Source organism: Vulpes vulpes, chromosome 9 (assembly GCF_048418805.1).
Source record: "Vulpes vulpes isolate BD-2025 chromosome 9, VulVul3, whole genome shotgun sequence".
Classification (NCBI taxonomy): Eukaryota; Metazoa; Chordata; class Mammalia; order Carnivora; family Canidae; genus Vulpes; species Vulpes vulpes.
The window spans coordinates 31,952,139-31,972,756 of NC_132788.1; the positions used below are offsets into that span (position 1 = coordinate 31,952,139).

Genomic DNA, 20,618 nt, shown 5'->3' on the forward strand with positions numbered 1-20,618 from the left:
TTATAGTTGTTTCTATTCCTCTGGTGCTGGTCGTGATCTGTCTTCTTTCATTCACCATCTTATTTCTTTGGGTCCGTTCTCTTTTTGAAAAGTCTGGCCAGCGGTTTATCGATCTCATTAATTCTGTCAAAGAACCAGCTTCTGATTTCATTGATCGATCTGTTCTACTGTTCCTTTGGTTTCTACTTCATTGATTTCTGCTCTGATCTTTATGAAGATCTTCTCCTGCTGGTTTTAGGCTTTAATCTTCTGTTCTTTTCCAGCTCCTTTAGGTGTAAGGTTAGGTTGTGTACTTTAGGACCTTTCTCGTTTCTTGAGAAAGGCTTGTATTGCTATATACTTCCCTCTTCCCATATATACTTCGATGACCTTTGCTGCATCCCAGATGTTTTGAGCAGTTGTGTTTCCGTTTTCGTTTGTTTCTATGAGGTTTTTAAAATTGTGCTTTAATTCCCTGGTTTGATTCTTTAACCTCCGTGTATTTGAATTCTTTCCAAATTTCCTCATGTGATCAAGTTCCAGTTTCAAAGCATTGTGGTCTGAAAGTATGCAGGGAAGGATCCCAACGTTTTGGTATCAGTTGAGACCTCACTTAGGACCCAGTACATGATCTAGTGTGGAACATGTTCCATGTGCATCCGAGAAGAATGTGTATTCTGTTGCCGTGGGATGGAATGCTCTGAAGATATCTGTGAAGTCCATTTTGTGCAGTGTGTCATTCAAAGCCCTTGTGCCCTCGTGGATCTTCTGCTTGGATGATCTGGCCGTTACAGTGAGTGGTGTGTTAAAGTGCCTACTATTATTGTATGACTATCAATGTGTTCCTTTAATTTTGCTATTAATTGGTTTATAAGGTGGCCTGGGTGGCTCAGTCGGTTAAGCCCTTGCCTTCGGTCAGGTCATGATCTCAGGGTCCTGGGATCAAGCCCTGATCAGGCTCCCTGTTCAGTGGGGAGTCTGCTGCTCCCTCTCCTGCTGCCCCTGCTTCTGTTCTCTCTGTCAAATAACTAAATGAATCTTAACAGAAAATTGGTTTATGTAGTTGGCTGCTCCCACTTAAGAGGCATTAAATCTTATAATTGTTCAATTTTCTCTTTGGATAGACCCTTTAATTATGGCACAGTGTGTTTCTTCATCTCTTAATGCAGTCTTTGGTTTAAAATCCAACTTGTCCGATATCAAGATTGCCACTCCAGTTTTTTTTAATGTCCTTTAATATGATAAATGGTTTTCCACCCCCTCACCTTCAATCTGGAGTTGTCTTTGTGTCTAAAATGAGTCTCTTGCAGATAGCATATCGATGGATCTTGCTTTTTTTTTTTTTGGTAATCCACTGTGATACCCTGTGTGTTTTGACTGGGGCATTTGGCTTATTTACATTCAGAGTAACGATGGAAAGATATGAATGTAGTGCCAGTGTATTACGTGTAAAGTCCGTGTTTGGGTGTACTGTGTCTGTTCCTTTCTGGTCTGTGTTACTTTTGGGCTCTCTGTTTGCTTAAAGGTTCCCCTTTACCACTTCCTGCAGGGCTGGTTTAGTGATCACAAATTCTTTTAGTTTCTGTTTGTCCTGGAAGCTTTTTATCTCCCCTTCTATTTTGAATGAGAGCCTTGCTGGATAAAATTCTTGGCTGTAGATTCTTCTCATTGAGCACCCTGAGTATATCAGGCCAGCTCTCTCTGGCCTGCTAGGTCTCTTTGGATAGATCTGCTGCCAGCCGAGTATTTCTCTCCTTCTTGGTTCAGGGCCTCTTGTTCCAAGCTGCTTTCAGGATTTTCTCTTTGTGTCTGAAATTTGCAAGCTTTGCTATTATATGTTGAGATATGTTGACCTGTTTTTTTATTGATTTTGAGGAAGGTTCTCTGTGCCTCCTGGCACTTGAGTGCCTGTATCTTTCCCCAGATGAGGGAAGATCTCTGCTATAATTTGCTCAAATATGGCTTCTGCCCCCTCCTTCCCCTCTTCCTCTGGGATCCCCATTATTCTAACATTGTTTTGCTGTGTGGACCGACTCATCTCTCAAATCCTCCTGTCATAGTCCAGTGGTTGTTTCTCTCGCTTTTCCTCAGCTTCTTTATTCTCCATCATTTTGTCTTCTATATCACTACTTCTCTGCTATGCCCCATTTATCCTAGCACTTAGAACCTTCATTTTTTATTGCATCTCACTAAGATTAGCCTTTTTTAGCTCAACTTGATTAGGTATCAGTTGTTTTGTTTCTCCAGAAAGGCATTCTCTAGTGTCCTCTGTGTGTTTTTTAAGCCCCGCTATCATCTTGATGGTCATTGTTCTGAACTCTCGCTCCAGCCTCCTACTTATATCCATGCTGATTAGGTTCCGGGCAGTCAGCACTACCTCTCGTTCTCTTTGTGGCGGTGAGTTTTTCCATCTTGTCATTCTGTCCCGAGAAGAAGAGATGAGTGAGAGAACAGAATAGAAAAATATCGAGAATGACCCCAGAGAAATAAATGCTAAACAAATCAGAAGCGACCCGAAACCAAAAAGGATTTAAAAGGTGAAAATAGAACTAGAGAGCTGAGCAGAGCAGTACACTGGATCCTATGTGTATTTTGGTCTGTTTGATAGGAAATTGCATCCCCAAATGGTTAAGAGGCAACCTTGTATATACACAAAAATAAAATTAAATACAACGAAAGGCAAGAATGTAAGTGTAAAAATGGAAATTAAAAGTCAAAATATAAAAAGGATATTATCAGGCAGTTGAACAGAACTGAGCAATATACCATATCCTAAGTATATTTTGGTCTGTTTGTTAGAGAAATATATCCCAAAGGAAAAACAAGCAGGACTTACATGTTTATAGATATAAAATTAAATACGGTGAAAGAATAGAATGTAGCTCTGAAGGTGAAAGTTAAAAAAGACTTGCAGAAAGTGGTCACTTTTGTATTTGTAGAAATGCTGCAATTCTTTCCTTAGATTGCTGGTTGATTTCACAGGTGTTCAGAATGATTTGAAAGCTCTCTGGCTGACTTTCTGGGATAAGACAAAACAATGTTCTCCTCTTGCTCTGCCATCTCTGAATCAAGTGGCTTTCATTTTCTTCCTGCATTTTCTAGTTATGAAATATATCATTCATACAAAAATAAATGTCTGACTTAATGAAGAATAAAATGAACAATTTCGCTACTCAGATTTTTAAAAAAGTCTTTCCGATGTCTCTGAAGCTCCCACCTGGCTTCCTTTCTGCTTATTTGCTGAGTATTTAAGTTTTGCTCTGATTGGTCAAAACTTTTCTGTCATTTAACTTTGTTTCTCTGCATTGTTTTGCATCCTTCACTTTCCTAAGAGTGTGCTAGCCAAGGTATTAGAGTTTTGTTTAAAACAGTCTCCTAGGCCATCATCATACATTATCTCTCTGCTGATTTCCTTTCTTCTGAAGCTCTGCCTCTTCCTTCTTCCTATGAACTCAAACTTTATATATTTTTCTTTCCTGTTTCTCTTTCTGTTTTGAATGCTCTCCTTTGGTGTTTTTTTGTCTGTATTTTCTTTTCTGCTTGTAGACTGAGGTAGGTGGGTACCAAAATGTATTTTTGCGTCTTTTTAAAACATTAATAGATGGGGATGCTTTTCTTCCTCACCGTGGATTACTAGTCTCTACTACCTAATAATAGATTAATTTTTATATTCACATACTGAAAATAGATATTAATAATAACTAACAAGAACTCTTAATATAGTTACCCTGTTAACTCTTTAACTGCCGTATGTGTCAAAAAATCTTTTTCATATTTGTTTACTTAGCAATATAATTTAGTTGGTATTCTCTCAAACAATGTGAGATTGGAACAAATGAGATATCATAATTATAGATTTGTTTATATGATAGAACATATTATCTATTTAAGTAAGTATTAAATATTTCTTCTTAAAGGACCTGACTTACTCATTCTATACCTTCTGCAGACTTAAGAACCTCTTAAACATGATAAGAAGGATGTTAAGTAAATATGAAAATGGAGAGCCTCCTTTCTGTGGAGATATAAAAACCAGTCAAACGGAAATGGATATTCAGATTAATATGCTAAAAGAGAAGGTAATTTTTAATTAGTTTTGGGACTCTAAAATCATTGGGAAATAAATTCCTCTGTGCTTTGAGCAGTAAAATACAGATTTTTCTATTAATCTTACATACTTGATATATATTTTTGGTAATAACTTTATTGAGATATAATGAACATAAGATGCATATTCAAAGACCACCACAATCCATATTAGAACATTTCATAACTGTAAAAATAAACCCTATACCCTTTAACTGTCACCTCATGCTAGTTTCCCCCTCCCTATTCTTCTTAGCCATAGGTAGTCACTATTCTCCTCTCTGTCTCTATCGATTTGCTGCTGATTTTGGACATGTCATCTCAATGGAATCACCAAATATTTTATCCTTTGTGACTGCCTTCTTTGGTTTAGCATGTTTTTAGATTTATTTTGTGCCATGTGTCAGAACTTCATTATTTTTTTATTTCTGAATACTATCCCACCGTACGGACAGCCCACATTTTATTTATGTATTTATCATTTGGTGGACGTTGGGGCTGTTACACTTTTTGGCTATTGTTAATAATGCTGCTGTGAATACACATGTACAAGCTTTTGCGTGAACATTTCGTTTCTCTTGGGTATATACTTATAAATGGAATTGTTAGTTCATATGTTAAAGGACCTTTAACATTTTTGGTTTAAACCTTTTGAGGAACTGCCAGACTATTTTCCAAACTGGCTGCACCATTTTACATTTACGTCACCAGTGTTTGAGGATTCTCATTTTCCCTGATTCTTGTCAATGTTTGTCATTATCTGTTGTTTTTGTTATACCTATCCTATTGGGTGTAAAATGACATGTTGTAGGGGTATTTTCATTTGTTTCAAATTTTTATTTGAATTCTCGTTAGTTGACATATGTAATATTGGTGTCAGGAGTAGAATTTAGTGATTCCTCACTTAAATACCCGGTGCTCATCAGTACAAGTGCCTTCCTTAATACCCATCACTCTTCTAGCCACCCCCCCCCCCCACCTGAACAGCAACACTTAGTTTATTCTCTATGGTTGAGAGTCTCCTACGGTTTGCTTCTCTTTCTCTCCTTTTTTGCCCCCTTCCCCTATGTTCATCTGTTGTTTTGTTTTGTTTTGTTTTTTAATCCCACATAGGAGTGAAATCATATGGTATTTGTCTTTCTCTGACTTATTTCACTTAGCACAATACACTTGTTGAGTTCCATCTGTCTCGTGGTTTTAATTTGCATATTTCTTGGAACTGGTGATGTTGAGCATCTCACCTTTATATGTGGTCATTATTCATTTCTATATCTTGCTTAAAGAACTAATCCTTTCTTTTGCCCATTTTTATATTGGATTATCTTTTCATTATTGTAAGAGTTCTATCTATATCCTAACTACAGACCCCTTATCAGGGATATGATTTTCAAATATTTTATTCATCACCTTGCCTTTTCACTTTTTCTTGATGCTTACATTTGAAGCATAGAAGTTTTTATTTTTTAAATTTTGATGAAATACTTAATCTGTTTCTGTCTTTTGATGCCATATTTAAGAAACTTTTGCCAAAAGCAATCACAAACATACACACCTGTTTTTTCTGAGTTTTATAATTTTAGTTCTTAATATTTCATGTTAAGTTTGTACATATGTTATGAGGTAGAGATCTAATTTTTTTCACTTTGTGTGTGGATATCCATTTGTCTCAGTACCATTTGTTAAAAAGACTATTCTTAATCCATTTAATTGTCTCGACACCCTTGTTGAAAATCAATCCACCGTAATTTGAGAGTTTATTTTTAGATTCTCAATTCTAATACATTGACCTATATATGTCTATCCTTACGCCACTACCAAATCAAATTTTATGAGAATGCTTTCCTAGTCCTCTTGCAAATTACTACTCATTTATGTAATAATAAAAAGTCAATGTAGTAGGACCTAACTTTACTCCTGTAAAGACTTATACTTTTTGAAGGAGCCTTTTGCCAGCTTATGCCTTGCTGACTACCTGACACAATGAGAAGCCAGGCTCAGAAAGATAGAGTCCCGTTTCTCTCCTCCAGTAATACCGGTAGTGTCTCACTCAGTGCCTCCCCCATCCATTTCCATCAAATCTTGGTTGTAGGATCCACTGTCTACTATTTACTTCGTTGTGTTTTATTACCTTGTTATAATGCATAGACCCATCCATAGATTTCACCCTCTAGGATATAAAAGATTAACTCTGGGCTATCAGCCTTCCTGTTTGGAAGTCTTGCTAATCCATCATCTTAAAGTTCACAATTAGATACTCTTTTGACCTGGTTCTTGTGCATACAACACTGGCGCTGATCCTGTTCTTGGCACAGATCCTGCATTCTTGAAAAACACAGTTGCCTGTATCCATCTTCTTTTACTGAAATAGAAAGATATGCATAGCTGTACTTTGATAGGTCAATACATAATTAATGGAATAAACATTTCATTACATTATGTCAAGAATACACCTGTAAAATATCCTGTTGCATTTAATTGAATTATCAGGGAAGCCCGGGTGCTTCAGTGGTTTAGTGCTGCCTTCAGCCCAGGGCGTGATCCTGGAGACCCAGGATTGAGTCCCACGTCAGGCTCCATTCATGGAGCCTGCTTCTCTCGCTGCCTGTGTCTCTGCCTCTGTCTGTCTCTGTGTCTCTCATGAATAAATAAATTAAATGTTTTTTAAAATAATCAAATTATCAGAGACCAATAGTAGGCGAGCAATTTGAATCACAAAAAAATTTTCAAAGTGAACCTGTATGATATGGGGAAGCATTCTAGTACGATATATAAAGATGAGATAGTCTTACTTACCTCCCCTGAGAAATAAGCTTGCAGTAAGATAAAAGAGAAATTACATTTAAGTGTGCCAAAGGACAATACATTTGTTTTGCTAGCGAAAAGATTAGAAATTATTCCATAATGTTCTCCTTATTTCATCACTGATGAAGGGAGAATGAAGATTATTGATTTAAAAGCACTCAGTGCTGCCTCTTTCTTTTAGAATTGCAGTTAATTGAAATCAGATAAAAGGTTCCATTTTGCTTATTAAACTTTTACTAGTTGTTCAGCTGTTATGCTTCAAATTATATGTCTCTCTGCTTGCCAGTCTTTTTTCTCCCGTAACTTGAGGGCAAATTTAAAAGAGGAGTTCTTGCCTAGTATTAATAATTTGTAATAGAAGGGATTCTTTAGAAAAACGTCTTAGAGAAAGGAAGATGGTGGCAGGGTAGGAGGAGCCTAGACTCACCTCGTCCCACTAATACAACTAGATACCTATCAACTCATCCTACATACCCCAGAAATCTACCTAACTACTGACAGAACAAAGGCCTCAACTAAAGAGAGAGAAGAGGCCACTTTGGAGAAAGTCGGAAGTACAGAGACATAGTTTAGAAGAGAAAGAGATCCTATGTGCAGCAGATGGGAGGGAGTAGTGGCCCCAGGGAAGGGCAGGAGAGAAGAACACCTGGGAATGCACATAGCCACTGGCTTGGAAAAGGAGAGTGGCTGAATTTCCTCAGTTCTTGCAAATATGGGGGGCTTAAAGCCTGGAATTTTAAAGGTTATTGGGCTTGGTGGGGGTAGAATCTGTAGGGCACTATGCTTGGAGAGAGGCACACAGCATAGCTGGCTGGTGGCATTTCCCTCCCCTGGCCCTGCACAAACACAGAGCCACCTGTGGGAATCAGTGCCACCTGACACCAGCTGCCTAACTTGCTTACACCAACCACCACCCGTTTGTACTCCAGGGGAACTGCCCTTTTCGATCATGCCTGCCTAGGTTCCAGCACAGCAAGCCCTTCCCCCAGAAGACCAGTACAAACCCCTGCCTGACACCATGTGTCCCGACCAGAGTTTTGCAGGGTCTCAGTTCCAGTGGAGTGTGACAGGTCTCATTTCGCAAGCTAGTTAAAACCTGCTAGATTCAGGCCAAGTACCAAACACTGCCCGCAGCAGATACTGAGAGCCTATCTCTCAGATGACTGGCCTGAGGGATAGAGGAGCCAGAACCAAGTAGCACAGTGCATGCCGCACACCCTGGAGACCCTCCCTGAAGCACCAGGCCCTGGGCACTACGGGACCATTTTCAGTGGTCCATTACTTTCAGGAACAAGTGACATAACTGGCTTTTCTAACCCAGAGAAACTGGCAGAGACCTAGACAAAATGAGAAGACAGAGGAATTTATCTCAAACGAAAGAACAGGATAATGCCACAGGGCCAGAGATCTAAGTGAGAGAGATAGAAGTAACGTGCCTGGTGGAGGATTTAAAGCAGTGACCCTAAGGATGTTCAGTGGACTTGAGTAAAGAATGGTGGAAGACATCAGTGAGACCCTTACAACAGAGATAAAAGAGTTAAAAAAGAAACGGAGATGAAGAGTGCAATAAATGAAATTAGAATACAGATCTGGAATATTCTCTAGACTAGATCATATATTAGGCCACAAAACAGGACTTAGGAAGTACAAAAAGGTTGAAGTCCTACCATGCACCTTTCCTGACCACAATACTATGAAACTATAAGTGGACTACAAAAAAAAAACCGTCCGAAAAGACCACAAATACATGGAGGTGAAATAACATCCTACTATTCAATGTGTGGGCCAACCAGGAAATAAATGAAGAAATTTCAAAATACATGGAAACAAATGAAAATGAAAACACAATTGTCCAAAACCTTTGAGATGCAGCCAAAGTGGTTCTAAGAGGAAAGTATATATAGCAATACAGGCCTACCTCAAGAAGCAAAAAAAAAAAAAAAAAAAAAAAAATCTCCAAACAACCTAACCTTACACCTAAAGAAGCTAGAAAAAGAACAACACATGAACCTAAAGCCAGCAGAAGGAAGAAGATAATAAAAATTAGAGGAAAAATAGGGGTCCTGGGTGGCTGAGTTGGTTAACTGGCCAACTCTTGCTTTTGGCTAAGGTCACGTTCTTAGGGTCCTGGGATTGAGGTCTGCTTCAGCCTCCAACCTCAGTCTACTGGAGGATTCTTTCTCTCTCCCTTTTCCTTTGCCCCTGCCCCCCTCCGCCCCAACAAATAAATCTTTAAAAAATATTAGAGTGGAAATAAATGATACAGAAACTAAACACAAATAAAAATAGAACAGATCAACAGTAGCTGGTTCTTTGAAAAATTTAATAAAATTGATAAGGCTCTAGCCATAGTTCTCAAAAAGAAAAGGGAAAGGACCCAAATAAAATCACAAATGACAGAGGAGAATAACCCTGCAGAAATCCTAACAATTATAAGAGAATATTATGAAAATATATTCCAACAAATTGGACAACCTAGAAGAAATGGATAAGTTCCTAGAAACATATAAATTACCAAAACTGAAGCAGGAAGAAAGTAGAACAGGACGCTAAGCAGCCAAGAAATTGAATCACTCATCCAAAAACTTGGAACAAACATAAGTCCAGGACCAGATGGCTTCAGAGGCAAATTCTACCAAGCATTTAAAGAAAGAGTTAGTATGCATTCTTCTCAGACTGTCCCAAAAAACAGAAGAGGAAGGAAAACTTCCAATTTCATTTGATGAGGCCAGCATTACCCTGATACCAAGACCAGATAAAGACACCACAAAGAGAATTACAGGCCAATTTTCTAGTGCAAAAATCCTTAACAAAATAGTAGCAAACTGAATCTAACAATACATTAAGAAAATCACCACCATGATCAAATGGGATTTATTCCTGGGTTACACGGGTGATTCAGTATCTGCCAATCAATCAGTGTGATGCACCCTATTAATAAAAGAAAGGAGAAGAATCATCATCATTTCCATAGATGTAGGAAAAGCATTTGATGAAGTACAATATCCATGCATGATAAAAACCCTCCACAAAGTAGGTTTAAGAGGGAACATACCTCAACATAATAAAGGGAATATATGAAAAAATGCACAGGTAATGTCCTCCTAAATGGGGAAAAACCAAGAGAAAAAGTTCATGTCTGGTGGTGTTGATGCTGGCTGTTGCCTACAATTATAGTTAGGGCAGGCAGCCAAAATGCTTACACTGGCACACCTGGACTCTCTTTGTGGCCTGAGCCTCCTCACAAGAGGAGGGGCTAAATTCTAAGTAAGCAGGCTGAGTGAGATACAGAACAGGGCAGAAGCTGTGTTGCCTTTCGTAGCCTAGCCTTGGAATACACACAACATCACATTCACCATATTCTGTTCGTTAGTAGCAAGTCACTAAGGTTAGCCCACAGTCTTTTTGTTTTGTCTTAATGGAATACTGGAACACCTACGAACACATGAAGAACACAATTTTTAGTGTAATTTACCCACCGGCCACAGTGTTCTGTATTCCTTTCACATGAAAAATACACTCACCTCCTCCCAGTACCTCCCAGAAATCTCAGTTATCATGGCATCGCGTTCAGGAGGGAGTCCAAGATCTTGCCATCTTAATCAGGTGCAGGGGGGTAAGGTGCCAGGGTTATGTTGTCTAAATTTTAGTCCCTTGAGTGCAGGTTCTCTCAAGAGGAATGAAGACTTGAGAATTAAAGAGAACAGTTCTCTACTATTGAAAACACAACATTCTGGTAACTTGCTGAAGACTCTTCCATTCAGAAAGAAGATGGAAATCACATTAGTCCATAGCAGGTTTGAAATGCAGCCTGATGCATGCTGTCCGTTTTCCAGTCAGACTTAGTCTGAACCATGGAAATTTTTCTCCATGGCTCTTTGCTGTCTATCCTCTCTGAGCTCTTGGTTCTGTCCTTAAAGAAATGACCTGTGTTTGCAGCTGTGTTTTCAGCCTGCTGCTTCCCTGTGGGGACTTCTAAGACCCTAAGGCCTATTTTCAGTCTGTGCTATCCAGGTCTCTTTTAGTCCAAGCTCGCAAACAGTGTTTTTGATGCTATAATTTTCTTAACTTCTTGAGTTTTTCTGTGAAAATCAATGGATTGATTTTATGTCAGTAGAAAAGCCACTCTCCCGGGTCTTTTTGAGATAAACTTTTCAACTGGGCTCTCCTGTGAAGCTCATACTCTTAAGATCCTTAAAGAAATTTGAGGCATACCTGAAATCCTTCTGAGGTCTTAACAAAAGGTTTTATCATCTTGGCTTCATCCATAGGCCATGTTTTCCCGGATTTGCTCTTGCCCCAGAATGCATTTCTTTATTTTAGCATTATTTGACAATTCAGCATATGGAAAGGCTATAAATGTGGAAAAAATATTTGAACCCAGTTAGTCCGGGTCTTTCATACTGCATAGACCTTGTTTAGTTTATCTTTTGTGTCCGTTTTACTTTCAAGTGGCTTGTGGCGCGAGTTCCTTTTCCTCTAGTGTCATTTTCTTCACTTGCCTGGAACCTTTGCTGTCAGCCTCTTCAAGGGCCATCAGGTTTCCATTAACAGTCTGTTGGAAGCCCTTTTGGTTTTCATTCTTACTCTTCCCTACATCCTTTCAGTTTCTACCTACCTCTGTGTTCAAAGGAGGTTCAGGTTTAAATTTCTTAATGGCAGCACCCCAAGTTTAGTATCAGTATCTGTGCCAGTTATGTATTGTGGCATAATAAACCACCTCAAAACCTAGTTGCTCAAAACAGCATTTATTTGGTTCACAAGTGTTTAGTTTAGGCAAAGCTGAGTAAGGCCAACTCATTTCTTCTTCATTTGGTGTCAGCTGAGATGACTGGAAGCTGGGGACTAGAATCATCTAAAATCATGTTCATGCAAATGTTTGGCTGTTGAGGCTGGCTTTTGGCAAGGACGTTAGCTGGGTCAGTCTCAGCTGAAATTTCTACATGAAGACACACCAGGTGGCCTGAGCTTCCCCACAGCAGCTAGATTCTAAGGGTTGGTTTCCCTAGAAGAAGAATGTCAATGGAAGCTGTATCACATTCTTTAACCTAGCCTTAAAAATCGCACAGCAGTTCTGCCGAACTCTATTCACTGGAAACCAGTTACTAAGGTCAGCACATTTTAAGGGGAGGAATTATCATGGGAGAAGTGTCAAAGAATTTATAAAACCACCACATCCACTCACCCTGTCTCATCAATCATATCCAGAAGAAAGAAGTTCTTCCCAATTCAGCATCACTGAAACTCTGTCAGGTTTTTCGGCGGTTGTTTTTGGTGCTTAGTATGTTCCCTTGTTTTGTGGGAAGTAACAGGATTATAAGATAGTACTATTCAATTAGGTGGGGGTTTTTTGTCCAAAAGTATATGGTTCATCTCACTAAGTTTTTATACTGAGAGGTGTGGATTCTGAGAATCATTTCTCCTGGGAATGCAATTCAAATTAATGTAAATCATTTGTCATTCAGAAAAAGGCTTGTGGCATTAAAATCAGTATTTATAGATTGAATAATTAGAGTCTTATTTTCAGAGTCTTCTCTTAGGAAGCATTTATTGGTTCAGACCTACATAAGTCAATATGATATTACTAAAACTTCTTAAAAATTAATGGGAGTATTCATTGGGACACCCGAGTGGCTCAGTGGTTTGAGTATCTGTCTTTGGTTCAGGGCATGATCCTAGGGTCTTGGGATCGAGTCCTTCATCGGGCTCCCTGTGGAGTTTGTCCCTCTGCCTATATCTCTGCCTCTCTCTATGTGTCTCATGAATAAATAGTTTTGAAAAATTATGGTGTGTTAGGATGGGGGAAGGGGCAAGAGACTTTCTTTTTTAATATTTTATTTGAATTCAATTTGCCTATATAAGAGACTTTACACTAAGAGGTGACTTACAGTTATTTTATGGAGGAAACATCTGAAGCAGTCATAGAAAAAATAAAAGCATAAAATGAAGTACAAATGTTGTGTGGCAAAGACAATGATAGCAGAGATCTTTTTAAGTAACTCCTAGTGGTTTTAACTTTGTTCTTAATTTTCTAAGTGCTTCAGGGTTCCACATGCTAAGACTCTACTACAATATAGATTATATTTTATTGCAAATGAATTCATTTTAAAATGGAAGCACCTGGCTGACTCAGTCAGTAGAGCATATTACTCTTGATCTTGGCGTTACGAATTCGAGCCTACGGTTCAGTGCAGAGACTTAAAAATAAAATGTTTTTTAAAATGTTGGTTATAGTTTTGAGTTAAACTAATTTCACTCCATTTCCAAACTGTATTGTTCTATTCATGCAGATTGGTGATCTTAGAGCAAGACTGGAAACTGAATCTTCAAGATGTCTACACCTGGATGCAAAAAATCAAGTTCTTCAACAGGAGCTATTATCTATGAAAGCAACAGAGAGGAAATGTGAAAAACTAAAACAGATGATAAAAATGTTGGAACAAAAAGTAGTAAACCTCAGAAGTCATGTAGAAGTCAGTGTGGTAGAACGCAGTCAAGTAGAAAAGTATAAATGGGAGATTAAACAGGAGGTTGACCGGAGAGTAAGACTGATTGTAGAAGAAAAATTAAAAGAAGTGAATCGATTTTTACAGGTAAATTTACTGATCTGTGATATGCTTTCATTTATTTCACTACAAAGTACACTTTGGTTATATGCGTTGTGTATGTTTCCTCTGCTTCCTTTACAGCAATCTGTTTGTTCCTCCAGATTTCTGGAGCCATTCGTTCCTCCCTGCAAAGATTTCAGTTTTCATCATTATTCTCACTTAACTGATCTTTCAGAATGATTCTCAGGAGAGAATCATTTTATTTTTATGACCAGTTTGTATGAAACAGGACTATTTTTTTTTAATAAGATTTTATGTATGTATTCAGGAGATACACAGAGAGAGGGAGAGAGAAGCAGAGACACAGGCAGAGTGAGAAGCAGGCTCCATGCAGGAAGCCTGATGTGGGACCTGATCCCGGGACTCCAGGATCACATTCTGGGATGAAGGCAGTGCTGGTGCCCTGGGCTGCAGGCAGGTGCTAAACCACTGAGCCACCCAGGGATTCCCTGAAACAAGACTATTAAAAGGAAAAGAAAAAAATTGTGATTTAAAACTTTTCCCAAATAAATAAATAAATAAAACTTTTACCATGGAGTGTCTGGGTGGCTCAGTTGGTTAAGCAGCAGACTCTTGATCTCAGCTCAGGTCTTGGTCTCAGGTTTGTGAAATCAAGCCCTGCATTGGGCTCCATGTTCCATTCCTGGGTTATTCTTTTTGAGGATTTCATTTATTTATTTATTTCCTTATTTATTTATTGAGCATGAGCAGGGGGATCCGCACGGGGGGGCGGGGGGAGAGAGAGAGAGAGAAAGAATCTGGGGTAGACTCCATACTGGGTGTGACACAGGGCTTAGCCTCAGGACCCCTGACTGAGAACATGCTCTGAGCAGAAATCAAGAAACGGGTATTCTCAAGTTGTATTATGCACTTTTTAAAATTTTTAATGATTCTCTTGTTCTTTGAAGTATCAGATTGCATGAGTACTAATATAAGAATGATTAAACTTTATCATTCAGATTTAATTCAGGTGACATTGATGATAAATATTTTACACTTCAGGTTTTTTTCCACATTTAAAATTGCTCTCTGAATCATTGATTCCCAACTAAAGGAAAGAAATATACTATAATTACTCAAGTTTTAGGTGTTTTAAAACTGTGCTTTTAATTTGCTTTAGACACAAGCAGCATGCCAAGAAAAGTTAGAACAGTTTAGAGAAAGTCATGATGCTTCAATAAGAAGTCAAATGGCACTCAGAATCGAAGAACTGGAATCTGAATTTCAATCCAAAATAAGAAATTCTCAGGAACTTGAAATTGAATTGGAAAAGTACAGGCAACTCTACCTACAAGAATCAAAAATGCGAATGTCATTGGCAGAAGAACTGAGCAAGTAAGTTAAAACAGAATCAATGAAAATAGATTTAGCTTATTAATTTGCCTCTAAAGCATAATTTTTATGGAGATGGGTTCATGAGATGAGTAGGAAATGAAAGCCAACTGGACAGTATAGTTTTGGAAAATAACGTTTGTAAATAAACTTACCATTTTATGTTCATCCAGGATAGTTTGCCTCTCTCCTCCTTTTTCTTTTTTTCTTTTATATTTGGGTTTTATATGACTTTCTCCCGTTAATATTTTCAGTTACTCGAGCTTGTTGTCTTTACAAACTAATTGTTTAAAACTTTATAATTTAGACAGCGTATTATTTTTTAAAAGTTGATATATTTTATTTAACACAATACATCAAAAAAAATCCTTTCAACTTGTGATCAATATAAAATTATTACTGAGATATTTCAGATTTTTATCATTCGAAGTCTTAGAAATCCAGGATGTATTTTACAATTATGGTGTATTTCAATTAGGACACTAAATTTTCATTGGGAATACATATCTATATTTAAACTTCATAAAATTTATAGTGGAAAAAGCAGATTCACATACCTGCATCTTTCCAACCCTACTTTAAAAGTTTTTTAAAAAGTTTTTTTTATTGGAGTTCAATTTGCCAACATTTAGCATAACACCCAGTGCTCATCCCGCCAAGTGCCCCCCCTCAGTGCCCATCACCCAGTCACCCCAACCCCCCCCCCCCCCCGCCCACCTTCCCTTCCACTACCCCTTGTTCGTTTCCCAGAGTTAGGTGTCTCTCATGTTTTGTCACACTCACTGGTATTTTCACTCTTATTTTCTCTCCTTTCCCTTTATTCCCTTTCACTAATTTTTATATTCCCCAAATGAATGAGACCACATAATGTTTTTGTCCTTCTCCGATTGACACATTTCACTCAGCATAATACCCTCCAGTTCCATCCACGTTGAAGCAAATGGTGGGTATTTGTCATTTCTAATGGCTGAGTAATATTCCGTTGTATACATAGACCACATCTTCTTTATCCAGTCATCTTTCGATGGACATCGAGACTCCTTCCACAGTTTGGCTACTGTGGACATTGCTGCTATACACTTCGAGGTGCAGGTGTCCTGGCGTTCACTGCATGTGTATCTTTGGGATAAATCCCCAGTAGTGCAATTGCTGGGTCGTAGGGCAGATCTATTTTTAAGTCTTTGAGGAACCTCCATGCAGTTTTCCAGAGTGCATGCCACAATTTCTGCTGAAAAACCCACTGATATCCCTGTAGTGGTTCGCTTTTATGTAACTAATTGCTTTTCTTTTTTTTTTTTTCCTGCTTTTAAGATTCTCCTTTTATCTTTAATTTTTGACTTGTTATTATGTGTCTTGGTGTGAAACTCTTTGGGTTCCTTTTATTTGGGACTGTCAATGCTTCCTGGGCCTGGAGGTCTGTTTTCTTCCCCAGGTTAGGGAAGTTTTTAGGTATTCTTTCTTCAAATAAGTTCTTCACCCTTTTCTCTCTTCTTTTTCTGAGACCTCTCTAATGTGAGTTTTATTACACTTGATGCTGTTCCAGAGGTCCCTTTATCTTAATTTTTCAAATTCTTCTTTTTGCTTTTCAGATTGGATGATTTTTACTACCCTGTCTTGCAGATTGCTGATCTGTTCTTCACATCTTTTAATCTGCTGTCGATTGTGTCTGGTGTATTTTTCATTTCAGTTATTGTATTCTTCAGCCCTAATTGGTTCTTTTATATATTTTCTTTTTGTTGAAGTTCTCACTGAATCTGTCCATTCTTCCAAGTTTGCTGAGCATCTCTGTGACAGTTACTTTGAACTCTTTATCAGGTAGACTCCTCATCTCTGTTTCATTTCGTTATTTTTCTGAGGTTTTGTCTCGTGGCCTTGTTCTTTCATTTGGAACATACTCCTCTGCCTCCTCGTTTTGTCTGACTTTCTCTGCTTGTTTCTAAAACTGTTCTTTCCAGCTTTTCCCTCTTCAAAATATGTTGCTTTGAACAATGAATGTTAGTTATAAAGTCAAGCAAGAAGAAACATTTTTTGAAGTATTGTCTGGTCATTTCTCTCATTGGAGCTGTGGTGGGGTAGGTGGCAGATGTAGGTGGCAGATGACAGTGTTCTTCTTTTTCGGAGTTCAGAGCACAGGAGTCAGGCAGATGGAGATAAAAACTAGTAGCTTTGTTACTAATACATGCTAACGGATTGGAGGATGTGGTTTGGGTGGGTATGTAGCCACAGCGGGCTTCCCAATTCTTTATCCCAAATTAGGCACTTCCCCACGCAGTTGTAAATGGAGGAAACAAATGTTTGATGCCCATCCCACGAAGATGAGAGCAGACCTGAATTCATGTTACCAGGAGCAAGCACATCTTTTCAAAAAAGAGATTTGGAATCTCATAAGCACTGCCTAGTGCCTTCTCCCCAATTCGCTCGTTAGGTAAATCTCCCTTCCTGCTGTGAGGAAGGTAGAGATAAGTCCACACGTGGGTAATGACGGTTTACCTCTAACTTCTGACTGGATTTAAATTAAAGTTAGTCATGTCTTTTGTACATACCAACTCTCATAATGATGAGAGGTTGGACAGAGCATACTAGGTGGTAAAGAGAAATCTGTTTTGTGTTTAATAATCCACAACATAGATAACTCATTTGTTGATTGACTTTGGTAAGCCAAGTTTTATCTGGAGGAAAAGAATATTTCTTTCCAGGAAGAGTTTCCTCCATTTCAAACTTGTTGGTTCAACTAAAGATTTTCTCCTTCAAGTTCCATGTCTTGTGGTTTAAAAAATTTGTGCTTATAAATGCAGCCTATTAACTGTTCCTAATAGGAGTTAAGATCATTTCCATTGCTGTATTTTTATTCATAAAACTTCAAAATTTATAATTTTACATTGTAATTTAAAATTTATAATTTAAATTAGACTTCAGACTTTAGACTTTAGACTTTAAAATTTATAATTTAATTAGAAAGCTGTTTTGTGCCTCATGCCTAGACATTATGGAGCCACATGACAAACTTTTAGGTGTTCATTTTCAGTCAGTTATAGTTAAAAATGTAGGTATTTTTCCTGAAGATGATGAAGTAACTGGCATAAAAACCCTCGGCTCAGGAGGACCTAAAGCACATTCCTGGCCTGCAACTCTTTGGTCTTTTGACCTGAGGCAAACTGCAATCTTTCTGAGGCCTTCTTGTCTCTTATGTAAAATTAGGGACTTTGACTGAAGTAGTGACTTTGATAACTTTGGGGAAAAATTTTTTTCAAAGAATAGAACTTAATTTGCTTTTTCTTTTGTTTTGTTTTGGGTTTTTTGTTGGTTTTTGTTTAGTTTTGTTTGCATTAAACTGTATTATACAAAACAGAGGCAAGTGGAGCTGTGTAGCTAAAAGAGAGATGCGACTACAGCTCTAGACTTTTGTCCCTCAATCCTACAGTATCCCCAACGGAACCTTAGATTTCTATGATTGGTAGTTTGGAAACAAACTGTTATGAGAAAACCCTTCGAATTACTAAGTCTTCGAATTAAAATTTGCTGATACGTTGTTTTTATGTGTATAATTTTCTTACCTTCCTATGTTTTTGATAAATGGAAAAGTATAAATAAAATTGCAAATATGTTCTCTTTATTAATGGATTTCAAGCTATTTCTACCATCTAACTCAATTCTCACCTGGAAATAAACCAGGGTCACAGAAGCAAATATTTAGGAAAAGAGCTTTTGGGGAAAAGATAATTGCATTAAGGAAATGAAGGCAGGCACTTGAGTGACTGAGCCACCTAGGCACCACTTAGTACCTTATTTAGACCCTATTTTGGGAATTCAATGAGAGGATACCTTTTATAAGAAAAGTGTAAGTAAGAGCATTCTAGATGGGAATATTTGTAATACACATTTGATCCTTGACCAACATGGAATTGAAGCTGCAGGTCTAGTTAGCCTACACATGGACTTTCTTGGCTGTTGGGTTGTACTGTATTTTCTCTTATGTTTTTCTCAATAACCTTTTTTTCCTCTAGCTTACTTTATTTTAAGAACATATTATATAATACATGTAATGTCCATGGACTGTGTCATTGGTAAGGCTTCCCATCACCAGTAGGCTATCAGTAATTAAATTTTGGGAGAATCAGAAATTATACAGAGTTTTGACTGCACAGGGGTAAGCGCACCTAACCACTGTATTGCTCAAAGGTCAACGGTAGTTTGAAATATTCCCAAATATTTCATAATTAAGTAGATAATGATAACTAGGTAAGTCAGGTGTTTGAAAAATTAGTCCTAATTCATAGAAAGGAAACAAAGTTACAGTTAAAATTTCTTTTCCTTGTTTCTAATTCTAGAAACTTATCATTGAGAAACTAAGTTGGAAAACTGGTGCTAGCTTCTATTTTTTCCTTTCCTCAAACAGATTTTCTGAAATCTCTGTATTCACATGAAAAGAAGTATATCAGTCAGCATATAGATAACAAAATAGTTTTACTCAGTATTGCCAGCAGAGTTTCCACATGACTTTATGTAGTCCCACTTTCTTTGTTTTATGTATTTAAGAGTCTGTGCTGACAAACAAAGCATACAACATATAACTTAAGATTCTGTTATTCTAAAAGTGCAAAAGTGGGAAGCTCATTCTGAGGAATAATTTATTAAGCAGCTGATTAAACTCTCATAAAGGGCACTTTTTCTGAAAATCACAAAGTATTACTTTAAGTGTAAAATGACTCTTCTTTACACTTTTTGGAGCAAGATCAAACAGGATCCTTCAGAAGTTCTGTATATTCTTTTATTTGACGTTCCTAGTTCCACTGGTTTCTTGACTATTTTTTATTTAAATATAGTTAATTAGCTTATAATGTTATTCTTAGTTTCAGAGGTAGAGATTCATCAGTCTTATATAATACCCAGTGCTCATTCCATCAGGTGCCTTCCTTAATGCCCATCACCCACTTACCCTACCCACCCTTCACCTACAGCAAACCACGAATTGTTTCCCATGATTAAGAGTATCTTATGATTTCTTTCCCTCTCTGATTTCATCCTGTTTTATTCTTCCTTTCCTTCTCCTATGCTACTCTGTTTTCTTAAATTCCACATATGAGTGAAATCATAGGATAATTGTCATTTTCCGATGGACTCACTCTGCTAACCATCAACCCCTCTGGTTGCATCACAGCATTGCAAATGGCAAGATTTCCTTCTCCTTTTTTAAGATTTTACTTATTTATTTACAAGACACACACAAAGACAGAGGCAAGAGGGAGGAGGAAAGGCTCAATGCAGAGAGCCCAATGTGGGACTCGATCCTAGGATTCCGGGATCACGCCCTGAGCCAAAGGCCAACTCTCAGCCACTGAGCCACCCAGGGGTCCCAAGATTTCACTATTTATTGGCTGAGTAATATTCTGTACTCTCTCTCCGTCCCTCTCCCTCTCTCAGTCTAATAAACAAATATGATTATTTATATCTACATCACGTCTTCTTATGAATACCTCTTTCAAAGAACATCCATACTTTTCAGTTTGGCTATTGAGGATATTAATGGCATAAACATATGGGTGCGGGTGCTCTTTTGGATGCCGACCAAAATGATCTTTGGGATCCATACCTTCTAGCGCAATTGCTGGGTTTTACATAGGTAACTCCTTTTTCAACTCTTTGAGGAACCTCTGGTACTGATTTCCAGAGTCGCTGCACCAGGTTACATTCCCACCAGCATCTAAAGAGGATCCCCTTTCTCTGCATTCCCGCCAACATCTGTCATTTCCAGACCTACTAATTTTAGCCATTATGAAAGGTGTGACGGGGAAAAACTCAATGTGATTTTGA

The 20,618-nt window shown here is 37.9% G+C and overlaps 1 protein-coding gene across 1 annotated transcript in view; it reads left to right on the forward strand.

Annotated features, from left to right (window-relative positions):
- LOC112912760 (uncharacterized) overlaps positions 1–20,618 on the forward strand; it is a 163,434-nt gene that overhangs the window by 134,527 nt on the left and 8,289 nt on the right. The window contains exons 34-36 of the mRNA XM_072722106.1: positions 3,929–4,058; positions 13,158–13,460; positions 14,596–14,810. Of these exons, the coding sequence (XP_072578207.1) occupies positions 3,929–4,058; positions 13,158–13,460; positions 14,596–14,810 (648 nt within the window). The remainder of the gene's footprint in view (positions 1–3,928; positions 4,059–13,157; positions 13,461–14,595; positions 14,811–20,618) is intronic.